This window comes from Drosophila sechellia, chromosome 2L (assembly GCF_004382195.2).
Source record: "Drosophila sechellia strain sech25 chromosome 2L, ASM438219v1, whole genome shotgun sequence".
Taxonomy (NCBI): domain Eukaryota; kingdom Metazoa; phylum Arthropoda; class Insecta; order Diptera; family Drosophilidae; genus Drosophila; species Drosophila sechellia.
In genome coordinates this window covers 19549464-19562065 of record NC_045949.1, presented here as the reverse complement: position 1 = coordinate 19562065, position 12602 = coordinate 19549464, and the positions used below count along the sequence as shown (strand labels likewise).

General features: G+C 44.5%; 1 protein-coding gene across 2 annotated transcripts in view; it reads left to right on the top strand.

Moving 5' to 3' along the window:
• Positions 1–12602, top strand: part of LOC6621795 — a 42498-nt gene that overhangs the window by 28872 nt on the left and 1024 nt on the right. For both annotated transcript variants that reach the window (XR_004361231.1, XM_032714363.1), the window contains exons 3-5: positions 571–616; positions 11111–11710; positions 11803–12600. Coding sequence is in view for 1 of the 2 variants with exons in the window: in XM_032714363.1 (XP_032570254.1) it covers positions 11300–11710; positions 11803–12600 (1209 nt within the window). In the remaining variant the exon portion in view is untranslated. The remainder of the gene's footprint in view (positions 1–570; positions 617–11110; positions 11711–11802; positions 12601–12602) is intronic.

Genomic DNA, 12602 nt, shown 5'->3' with positions numbered 1-12602 from the left:
TGCATGGCTGGATTTTCGCCATACAAGGGAGACAAGGGAGAAAAGGTGTTGGAAGGACGTGCTCCTGCGGTGAAGGAAGCCAGCTGTCACAACAATGCCGAGAACCAATGTAAAATCCGGGCATGGGCAGCGTGGGTTTTATGATTTATGGCAAGAGTGCTCTTTTGTGGCAACTTGACTGAAAAAAGTGCGTTTCCTGGCCAACCAACCACAAGCACATCTAATATTTGTCCGAAGCCCGACTTGTGACTCTACAAACAATCCTGTTTCCGCAGGAGCTAAGCTGATTTTTCCGGAAATAGGTGTAACTGCAATTGATGTTGAAGCACTGCAGCTGAGGCTGGAAAAGTTATTCGATTTAATTTCTGCCAACTATTTAAACGCTCCACACCCACTCGACAAACATTCGGGACATTTCACGGTCGCCCAGTTTCATCGCAATATTTTCATTATACACTTTTGACAATGCCTTTGACGATGTTTCCTGCCATCAGCCCGCAGCGCCGGGTTTTGACATAATTTAATTCGTTTTTATTAAATTTATGTAAATTCTCCTTCGTCTGCTTGCAGGACTCCCAATCCCTTGGCCTGGACTAAACGAAAGTAAATTGAAATTGTAAGTAGCCGAGAGCATTTTGCACATTTCCCGATTAATCCGCTGAAAACTGTAAATTATGCTGTCAGCATCAGGGTCGGAAATGGGTTTGGTTGGAAGGAAACCGGGAATAAGACACATGCTGGCAGGCAAGTCTGAGTTCAGCCATGTTTAACGATTTTGCACTTGGCCAACGGGTCGTATGATTGATATTCGAAATGGTGGCGCTGCGGTTTGGTTTACGGTTAAATTAATGCGCCGCCAAGGTGTTAAATTGTCCGTAACCGCACCCACGGCACAGAACACCCCAACGGCAGCCAAAAAATGAAAAACAATTACTGCTGTGTATCCTGAGAACACAAAAGATGGTCCTGTTCCTGTGGACAGTGTGGAAAAAGTCATTAGATTAATGCATTGTTCTACACTCTACTGTCCTTTGTGGCTTCCCGCAAAGACTGAGCAATGTCTCTGTCATAATACGACAGATGGAAACTAAGCAATGCAATTTTCGACAAGGGCATTGTTTCCCTGTGCATGTGATAATTGCCAAGGATTGATGCATCAAAGTGACCAAAATCCGGAAAATCTGACAAATCTGGGCATTTTCAATGACCATTGAAGAACGCCCGAATATCGGAGTAAAACCGAACTCTTGTACTCCTATTGTACTGAGGACTGTTGGTCCAATATTAATTTAATTAGTTTAGGTGAAGTTTAAAAAGTGTTACACAGTCCCTTAATTTGCTCTCTTGCAAAATGTTCAATTTTCCCAAGCTCTGCAGCTCCTGCTATTCAGTAAATGCAATTTACTTCCCTCGCCCGTTTTGATCACTCATACGACATGTGGAACGCGGCGAACAGCGCAGAACGGATAATTTACTTATGTAGCGCAGTGCAAAGCTGTTACGTTTTTGGGTCTGGGACTTTTGACCTTGCCACGTGGCAAACGACGGTTTCAGTTTGGTTAGCAAAACGTGGGGTAGAAGTACAGAGAGATGCGGAAATGGTTTGAATTATGCAAGCTGAGCAGCTAGCAATCGTTCTATTTTCGTATTCGAGTTGTAGCATGTGGCTAAAATTGAATTAGTGCGCAGGAAGTGTTCAATCCAAGGACCAATTTATGCGCCACATGTTCCAGCTGGCCGAAGTTCCCATTCGTCCTCGCTGAAATTGTAAAAGTTTAAATTTTGGGTGCCGGATAAAAACGAGAGTCTTACACAAAGTTTCCTTTGCCCGGAGTGAAAATGACACGGGGCTTTGCCAACTCATTTGGTGTCTAGTGGCGCAGGACTCTCGCCATCCGTTTCCGACAATCGTGGGAAATAAATTTTTAAATCTGCCTCCGAGGGGGATGTCCGCGGGAAAACACAAAGCACTTGCTGTTTCATGTAAAAGCCATCGAAAGTTTAGACAGCATAGGTTTCAGCACTGCAATTGTAACTATAAAATATTGAATAGGGATTGTACATATAATGGCCATCGTGATAAGGCACTTGCTCAATTAAGTTCTTTAAATACTTATTATTGATAATGATAATATTTGAAGTTTGCCTTGGATGAAGTCTAAGAAAACAATGCCTGTCTTAACAGGTTTTATGAAGTTTATTTACCTTCTAAGGAGCATCTGCTAGTCGAGCTTCTGCTCCTCACATTCGGACTTGTTGAATCCACTTCAAAGCCCGGCTGAGAGTGTAAAAACAGCAGAGGCAGTCGCATTTACGGCCCAGTGTCCCAGCTGAAGGTAAACGTGCGAAGGACACTCGAGATGAGGAGGCATCTCCTGGCCAGGAGGAGAGGACGAGGGCCAGGGCTCTGAATAGAAGCTGCATGGAAGCCCTGACAAAATGTAACAGATTGGCCGCAGTGCCCACATTCAAGGCGGGGCACAAGGCTGAAACCTGGCCGGAGACCAAAGAACCATAGAAAATGTCGGGAGCCACGTAGAGCTGCATATTTAATCCTGTTGATTTTTATTTGTTTCCGTGTTGGCCGTGCTCGACTATTTTTCATGGCTCTTTATCTGCCTAACGATTTTGCATGCTGCAGTGTGGCCCATCACCACCTCCTTCCGCTGACCTTGCACGTGTCCTTGAAGGCGAATCCCCAGGTAGATGACATAATTTCCCTTTCCTTCCAAGGAGCATTTATTTTCGTCTGCAACTCACCGATGACATTTTGAATATGCATATGAAGGACTATATTGTCATGACAACTCTCGTATCCTTTGAAAACTAGACAAAACCGATGAAAATTAAAATAGAGATGTAGACAAAGCTCGCGGAAGCAGAGTAAATGGTTCGCCAAGGTGAACGCAAAAACATACGTTGCCATTTTGGCCAAGTTCCCAAGCTCAGTCAACGCGGCAGTTAATGAGAATTTATTTAACTGACACACAGAATAAATGGGATTAGCTGAGATCTCACCAAAGCTGGACTTCTCAAGGTTTGCTCAAAAGCAATTGCATCCAAATAGAGTCGCACAACTTTTATTTCCATTTCAATGCGGGTTGGTTGTATAAATCAGCGATTCATCCCGAAACTTAAATTCAAATGCCAGCTCATTAAAAGCCACGTTCGGCCAACTAACAGCGGCAAGCTAATAAAATTAGAGTAGATATAAGCATGCGAAAAACGTGTAAGTATCAGCGGGGCAAACACGTCGCCAATTACAGCGCGTGCCTTCAATCAATCAATCAATCAAGGCATCGGTCAGTTTTTGGTGGCACGATCGATTTTGACCGATTCACTTGCCACCCGGAGTGCGTTGTGAAAGTTACCAGACTGCGTGAGGCAAACTGTAAGAGGTCCAAGCTAATAGCAGTTGGCTTTAATGAGCTGTCAAATATGACGGCGGTTACGAAATCTGAATTAGACTTTGGTGAGTTGCGATTCCAATAGAAAATTTAGTATTCGTCGGCAATGGAATTCGGATCAAAAATGAACTTTCAAGATATGAAGCAAATACACGGCACTTATCTATATGAAGTTCAATGCTGGTTTCCTTAGACATTGGGAAAATGCATTACTCATATTCATACCTTTTTGTTTTTGAAATATTAGAAAACCCACACTTGAGCAATCAACCACGAAGGTAATTTGAAGTCCTCTTATCCCAGCTTCCGTTTGCCTCTCAGGATATTAAGTCACTCGGTATAGAAATCAGCTGAAAAGTAAAGTAAAACTAATCCCCAGTTGAGTAAAATATTGGCATTAAGTTGGCTTGGCTGAGAAGCTCTTGGCTTCGCCAAAAGCCCAGTGAGCCGGAATCCGCTTTCTCGGCCACGTTTAGTTCGAGGGGATCTGGCTTATTAAGTTGGCCATTTAACCGCAATCAGGAGATCGAAGGAAATGCCACTTCGGAGGAAACGAGGATGAGCCAACTGCCCACGTTGACAGCGGAAGGCATCCCAGGTCATTATCCTCCTCGCCGACTGCCTCATCATCATCAAGTTAATCAAAATGCCATTGGCCATTGGCCATTGGCATGGCTTGGCCAAAACTGTGCGCCGTAGAGAAAAAATTAGCTTGAAAATTGTTATAGCATTTTGTGGTTCCTCTCACCGCAGAATCAAATCGGCTTAAAAACACGCTGAAGAATTCCCTTTCATCTCGACGCGTCTTTATGCTTTTTCTTTCATTACTCTGCACTTGTTTTCATTTATTTCTGTTTTTATTTTGTGTATTATTTTTTGTCCGAATAGCTGGCTCTGCTCACTCACTGGAATTCTAAAGTTACTTGACCGCAACAAAGCGTTAAATTGTGCCGAGTTGTTTTCACCACTTATTGATATCAAATTTGTTCTTAATCAGCTGAAAGCGTAGCCAACTTTGCCCGCCCCATGACGAGCGGTTTATTTTAGAGCTACAATTGAGTTCACAGCCACCTCCGAGGCAGAATATCTTAAGTTAAGTTGAGGGGGAAACGCATAAAAGGATTTCATTGAAAGAGGTGGAATGCGAAAAGTGTTTAGTCACCTGAATTAGGTGCCCCCGGGAAATGACTAAATCAGCGGGCCATTATCCTTTAGAATGTTACTTTGTAGATTCCACACATTTTAATTTTTAAAAAGGTTTCTTATATTTTGTATTTTCATAAAATGTAGCATCAGTATCATCTCTCTATTATGCAAAGCATCGAGCTTGTAATTCTGATTAAAATTGAATTGTCAATCAATTTCTTCGCCGCACATTGGCTTCAATTGCTTAAAATGCCGGACGCATTATCCCCGCCGCTGATATCCTGGCACCATAAGGAGCAGATTGTTGAGCACCATTCGGCTGGCATAACAATAACAGGACGCACAAAAACCCGATCCCTGCCACATCGCAGGATACGTGCGTGGCATTCCACTCGAGCCTCTGCCTTGTCCACGTGATTCCCAGGATGCGGTATTACGGGCCGGACCGTCTCAATTGCGCTCCTTCGCCACGCCCATAATCCTTTCGCGCCCCAAAGTAGACTACGTAAATTAAGCAATGCCCAGTGCTCAAGTATCACATGCCGTGAACATCTCGTTCGTTTGTGGCCAGAAAAAAAGCCCAAGGAGCTGAAGAAGGTAAAGGAAAGGTAGAAGAAGACAAAAACTAGGTCAACCGAGCGTTTTTCCCTTCCATTAGGATGTCCCAGTAGGCGCTTGACAAATTTAAAGCACTAAGCTTTTATGGAGCAATTAAGCCCGGTTAATAAAATCAACATTTTGCTGACAACCAAACAGAAAAACAGAAAGAGAGAAAGCTAAATGGATATTCGTTCCTGGCAATTAGCCTTGAGTATCCTGCATAATGTATGTGCCCGATGAACTGCCAAGGGGTCTAATAGGCATAGACAATGAGTTTGATACACGAGGGCCAGGCAGGTCTGAAGTGAAATGTGTGGGCAACTGGATAAAGAACAATCAATACACTTTTTAACAAACAAAGGGATAACTCATGCACGAGTATGGATAATCTCAATAAATATCTTCAATTAGAGATATATCCTTTGGCACTGTGATGCTACTTTTATGCTTCGAATTTCTATTTTGCAGTGTTCTTGTAAACTCTTTCTGAGAAAATTCACTTCTTGCAGCCTAGTGTAGTGTCTCAAAGGCCTGCGCCTAATTGGGAATAAATATTTTATTGGGGAACCATAACAATACAGCTAAACCAGAGATGCGAAAGGAATACATATTTACGTGAGCTAACTCCCAATCGCTAGAAGAAGTATGAATTTGCTGGCAATCGCAATGGCTATCTGAAACCCCTCCAGATCGGAGAAACACAGAGAGAGTGATGGCCTAGACCCACATAGTACGCAGACATCAAAAGTCAATCAATGTAATGTCAAAGCTACGTGGCTATCTGCCCTGCTTGGAGTCGCATATATAACCCAAAGGAGGGGGCGTGAAAGGACCCGACCCGACCCGGAGGACTGGGAAATGGGCAAGGGATGTGGAGTGGAAGAGGTCCCAGGGTGGTGGTGGTGCACAGCTTGACAGGAATATATTACACTCGCCGCCCAGTTGGATGCCTTGGCTGCACCTGGCCACGCCCACCCAGAAAATGGTTGCAACTTTGCAGCTTTAAGCCAACTTGCCCAGCCCAGACCACGCTGCAGATAAATGTATCTACGTGCCTGCATGTGGGGATTTGGATGCCATTGTTTGGCACAAAAGGCTCCAAAACAATCGGTGGAAAGTAAGCGCAAATAACACAGCAATGAATAGGAAAACTGCACTCACGAAGTCCCGTTTTCTGCTGAAATTTGGATTGTTAAATGGATTTTTTCAATTAGTTTACCGGTGCGGCTGAAGGTTTGGAAGGTAGTAAGATTTTAATTAAGAAGATACTTTCCCAAAGTGCTGGAAAGTGCATCTCGCACTCACAAATTGAATATCCCGTATGAGTAACCTAACTAACAACTAACAACCATTGTCTAAACACTGCAGGAATAACAATAAATCTTAAATTAAATATAACCAATGGCAAATTTGTAGGAAGTCGTAAGCTGATATAGACTCTAATAGGCTTATAATTATGCACTGCTTCAGCTTTTCAGTATCGCTGCTTTGCAGCTATTACAATTTAATTAAAATGTCATAAAGAGGCAACAGCTGGTTGGGATTGCAAACTAGCAAACTGAAAACTGAGACGGGATTCCGGTGAAGTCCTGGTAAATAGCAGGCTTCACCCAGTCCGGTGGCCAACTGTCCAGGAGTGGGATGGTGTTCCGTGATTACGGAGATGAGCTTACAGTCATTTAACTTTGGCATCGCTGCACTTCATTTGGCACAAACGATGGCAGTGGTGTTGGTTATTGGACTCAGTGTATAAATAGTTGGTATTTTATCAATTAAGTATTAGGAACAAATATTTTATAAAATATATATACTTCAGTTTATTGGCTTTCAAAGTAACTTTAGCTTTTTGAATATACCTTTTAAATACTCCTCTTTTGAGTCGCTACCGTGAAGTGTCAGAGTCATTAAGAGCGATTAAAGTCTCCTTTTTATAATATAATTTTATGCAGCTACCACAAATTATGGCACTGGTTGGAGGTACTATATCCTTTTAGCTGTAGGGTCCTTCAGTGTCCTGCGCATTTTCCGTGCTGAGTAATGCGAGCTCGAAGCCATTTAATTAATGCTGAGCATTAAGCGCGATTATGTGGAATAAATGAGCAGAAGAACCGGTAGAAACGATTAACCCACAGGAAGGGGCAATGTGGCTGAAACAACTCACTTAATGGTCAATTGGCTAAGAGCAGCTTTCCGAGTGTTAAATTGAACACGAATCGATGCACCGGCCAGGATTTCCTCCCAGGCTCTCTGTTTTAAGGCTTCATTTAACTACTTTAGTCGCAGTGGAATCAAACTCCTAAAGGATTCACATTCGAACCGAAAGTGGGTGGTGTTTGCCTGAAGTTTGGAAAATCGAATCCATTTCAGCTACTAACGCATAATCTGAACGGCTGGCAAACAAACAAACAAACAACAAAGACAAACAAACATCGGCTAACAAGCAACATGTGCGAGTTGAGAAATGTTTGCCGTGCGTGGTAAATAATTCCGAAATTCCGCCTGCTCAGAGGCCTGAAAATGATAAGAGATAAGAAGTCGCGATGGAGTGTGTGCCAAAAAAAGGCGAATATAAAGTAGCCGAGCGGAAAGTGAAAAACTTCAGATTGCAAATAATAAAGGGCGAAGGAGAAAAATGAGAAGCGCTCGGGAAAATACTGCCAGATACCCCGACATCCTGTGTTCCAGGTAATTGAAGAAGCAGTTGGGGTAGAAAAATGTGTAATGTTCGAGGACAGCCAGCGAAATATGCTTTATTGATTGGATAAATATTTAATGCGCTGGGGCAACGCATTTCTTTCAGCGGGGCTGGCAAATTTGCGTGTAAAACGGCTTATTACGGTCACGTTCCACCTATAAAAGTGGAGAGTTGGCGACGCACAGGACTCGAGTATCCTGCCCAGCTGGCCCAGACCCCAAAAAGTTCGCAGGAGTCTAGCGATGGTAATTTCTGGGAAAACACAATAAGATAACTCCTGGCTAATGTCTCGGAATTTACTGAGCCACTACCAAGAAATTGTGCCAAAGGCCCTAAATTTCGCCAACTCAAGCCAACTATTACGGCATGCGAATTATCTGCTAAAGTTCGAGGGGAATTTTACGTGAAAATACACGTGGAAAGTTTTGGATGTTTTGTACACCAAAAGAAAATAATATATTAATATATAGTGGATTTAAAAACGAACGTTATATAGAATAAGTTAAATCAACTTATATTAATCCTTACAAACCTACTTGATATTCAATATTATGTTTTCCGTGTAGTAAGTTAGTGATTGCTAACTCTTTCCCTGTAGAACATCAAAAACGAGGGGTATCCCCCAGCGAAATGAGGAGTAAAACTAAAGGCTGTTTCCATTTAACAACTCTGAACTATTAGATCCTCAGGCGAGTCTTTATCGAGTTACACAGGTAGGCAACTACCTGAATTAAACTTCCTGAGGAGAGGGGCTGTTGTTTGCTGAAGGGCTGTGATGACGTCTAACATCATTAATAGTGTCCTTTCATGTTTTGGTGGTCGTGGTCAAGGCAAAACAAACAGTCCAAGAGCAGCCGGCCTTTCAGGGACAACAGAGCTGGACACAAGTCCTCCATGAGCTCGTGGAACTTCCTGACATGGAGGATGCGACTGGGGTTCAGAGGGTTATTTGCCCTCGCTGTCGTTTCAGGCCACTTTATTTGCCTGTTTGCCGTTCTGCTTCCAGGCTGCAAACTGTAAAAACTGTGTAAAAATCACGTTCATCACATAAACACACAGTTCCAGCCACATTACGCACGAAAAAGGGACCGCAGCTGTAGGACAGGCATAATTAATTACCCCCAGGCCGCAAACATTTTGCAGCCACTGTCTGGCCATCGAAACCCCATGCATTCCTCACACTGGACCGCCCAATATAGGCCGACAGGATGGGAAGCAAGGCCATCTCCACCTGGCATTCCGAATTTGGCCAGGAGGTCAGGTGTCAAGTTTAAGCTGTCCGCTTACGGATTCAATTTACCGGTGGTTATTGGCATACTCGTGGCCAACGAATATGACTCAGGGGCAGAATTTCTGTCATTCCTGGAATTTTCTGTGGAAGCCAAGGACATCTGCAAATGACAGTGTCGAATTTGTTAATTAAACATACAGATAAATCTAAATTTGTTATGTATCCAACTGGCATAGCAACTTGCTGTTTAGATTAGATATGCATAAATGGAAAATATTTTATCTATCCAAAGTACTTGATATCGATCAAATTACTGAAGTATACATCGCGTTCATCGTTACAATTATTTAAAGGCAATTAGAACTCACTGTACTTCGGATAAATTTTAGTGAAATTGGGAACTACTACACTTAACTAATTGATGGCGGGAGTCAGTCAGTTAGCAACTTGTAAAGCCAAGAATTCCTCATCAATTCGCCAGCGTTTTAATTAAGACCTAAGTGAAGTGCAACTGGGCGATCAACTGTCCAAAGGGGTCATAAATCGAAGTTCCAAATGAAGATTGACCCTCGGGGAGATTCCCATTACTCGAAACTAGCAGGTGAACAAAATTTAATTAGGCGTCCAAGTGAGAACTTGGCGATTTCCCATCGCTCGTGTGCAATTGTCATAATTAAGAGTGATGAATGAGTCGGCAAATGGGGCAAGTTGCAGTTGGATTCCCTACTGAGGATGCAAGCATGGATTGCCTTTAACTTTCATTGGATCCCAGTCTGCATATTGCGTGTCTGGCACTTTTGCTAATAGTTTTCAATTGCATGTTCTTGGCCAAACAGCATTCCTCATTCCCCATGCCGCTGGAAACGGAAGTTCCCAAGTCAGTCAACTCAGCTCAACTTGACTCTGCTGATGAATTGCACAAATTAAAGCTGAAAGGTATTTTAAATGAAAATGTTAAAAATGTGGTTCTTGCTTGCTGGTCTTCCTCGGCTTCCGTTCCTTTTGTTTGCCGCTGTCTTTCCGTTTTCCTGGCATCTCAGATGGTTTTTGTTCATGGCCGAGCTACGGAACAGATTATATGGATAATTTCAATATATCTGGGCTTAGAGGAGCAGCGACGTGAACCATTTCTGCAGAACTCATTAGAGTTCCACGCACTGCAGAGGCACTTGAAGCCGCTTAAACAGCCACGGAGCTCTTTAATTGGACGCGACGGTAATGGCTTAATTCTTATCCGAAATCAAAACCTAATTACTTTCCAGCAAAATCATTAGGCATATTTAAGTGTTTGATTTTTCCCACACCTCGGCAAACGCATTACTGTGTAAAATATAATTAAAATCACTCAGCTAATCAGGCTTACCAGACAATGGCATAGTCATAAGCTAATAAATTCCAAGCTCACTACAACCCCCCACCGATGAAAGGGGGAACTTTTAAAGGGATTCCCGACTCTTATCTGTGGGTGAAAGTAAACCGCAGGTTGCAGCATTTTACGGTCAGTTTCACATTTCAGTAGGGGCGCGTTAATGGGCCACGGGCTAATATATTCAAATATATACTTAAAACACTAATTATAATTGCATAAAGGAACGCACTGTGGGTGGCCTGAATAAATGCATCCAATGCACCGAATTTAACTTTAATGGTAGCTTAATGTAATTCATTTTATGCATTATGACATTTTCTGCTCGGTGCGGCTCTTTGCCTGGCATTGTAATGGAATTTGCATTGTGGCATCTGTCGCATCCGTGCCATGGGGCGTATACGTAATTCGAGTTTTAACCAAGCTCCCTGGGGTGAATAAGGGACTGTTGAAAACCTACTTTGCCCGCACAGTCGAGGCAAATTATTCGAATACACAGGAATAAATAGCAAACTGGACACTGCATTGCCCAAGGAAGCACTCAAAATGGCTTAAGTTTAAGTAAATATGCGAAGGGGATTCAACATCCATTTGTTGCTGTTATTCGTTTCACTCGAGCTGTAAATATTGACTATTAATAAAAACCCCCTTGCATCCTCTTGCAGTCAGCACGTTCTCGGCTCCGGACCAGTGCACATCCATCGAGCGGCAGCCGGGTTTTGCATGCTGGCCGGGCAGATAGCCCCGGCGTGAGCACACACATCGGGCTGGAAAAGATATAGCCATCGAGTCAGCCAGCCAGACAGCCAACGAGCCAACCAGCCATCCAGCTGCATCGAATATATCTCGGCCAAATGTACGCCGGTCGGGCGACACAATTTGCCAAAACCATCAGCAGCATGGCGTGCAGCATACAGAAGCAACCTCAGGCGCCGCAATCAGTGGATCCTGGCACTGCAGGAGTGGATCGAGTGGGTGGAGCAGGCGGTGGACCCAGTGGAGCTGGCACCGTTCCCTCCACGCCGAAAGCCAAGACCGCCCAGCCGAGGGGTTCCCTGCCAACGGATGTGAACCAGCCACCGTTGGAATTTCAGTGGCCACCGCCCGTTCCCGTTTCGATACACACGAGCAACTTGCGTCTGAACATGATGAACCAGGATCCCAAGGACCTCCATACAGCAAGAGCCATTATCGAGGAGCTGCGCTCCAAGGTGCGCTTTCAGACGGAGCACATCATGAAGTGGCGCAAGGCGTATGCCATGCAGGTGAGGTTATCCTTCTATAATATTTTAAATATTTCGAAAAGTGATTGCCCAAGTCCACATCCTAAATGACCATCTTTAATTCCTGCCCTCAGGTCCAGCAGCACTATCGTTACCAGAAGGAGAAATCCGATCAAATGAACTCGTTGACCTCGCAGCTCTTGCTCCTGGAATCCCGACTGAAGCGGAAGCAGAAGCAGATAGCGAGTCTATTGAACCATCGGGAGTTGACCATCCAGCGTCAGCAGAAGATTATCGACACACTGTCCTCCCGGCTGGTGGATCACGGGCTGGAGACCATTGAAGCTAGCTATGCCAACGAGCTGGACTCCCTGAACGACTCGGATTCGGCGGTGGTGCTGGAGGACATCGACTCGGACAGCCCGATGACATTGGGCACGCGACGGAAGAGTAGTGGCGCTGGCGGATTGGGCGGCGTGCTGGGCAGCGATGGCATCACCATAGTGCGGTCCATATCCGATGCAATCGAGACGAATCACAACAAGTACGGAGCGGCACGGCGGAACAACTGCTTCCTGCGGCGTCCCGATATCCTGGAAACGGTTTACTCCGTCGAGGAGGATCCCGAACCCACCACGGACGTGGCAGAGAAGCGGGACAAGTTCAAGAACCGCTCCGACAAGGCTCTCAGCTCCAGCTCGACCGAGGGCCAGATAGACGCCGCCAGTCCCTCGACCGCGGACAAAGCCAAAGATTCATCGCCCGTCGACGGCGGATCCACCATTCCAAGACGCCAACTGGGAGCCCTCAAAAGATCTCCCAGCCACGACTCTCCGTGCACAACACTCAGTGTCAAGGTCCCCCAGCTGCAGCCACCATCTCCTCCACCATCGACACAAGGAGTCCAGGATCCGCCCAACGGAAAAACACAGGT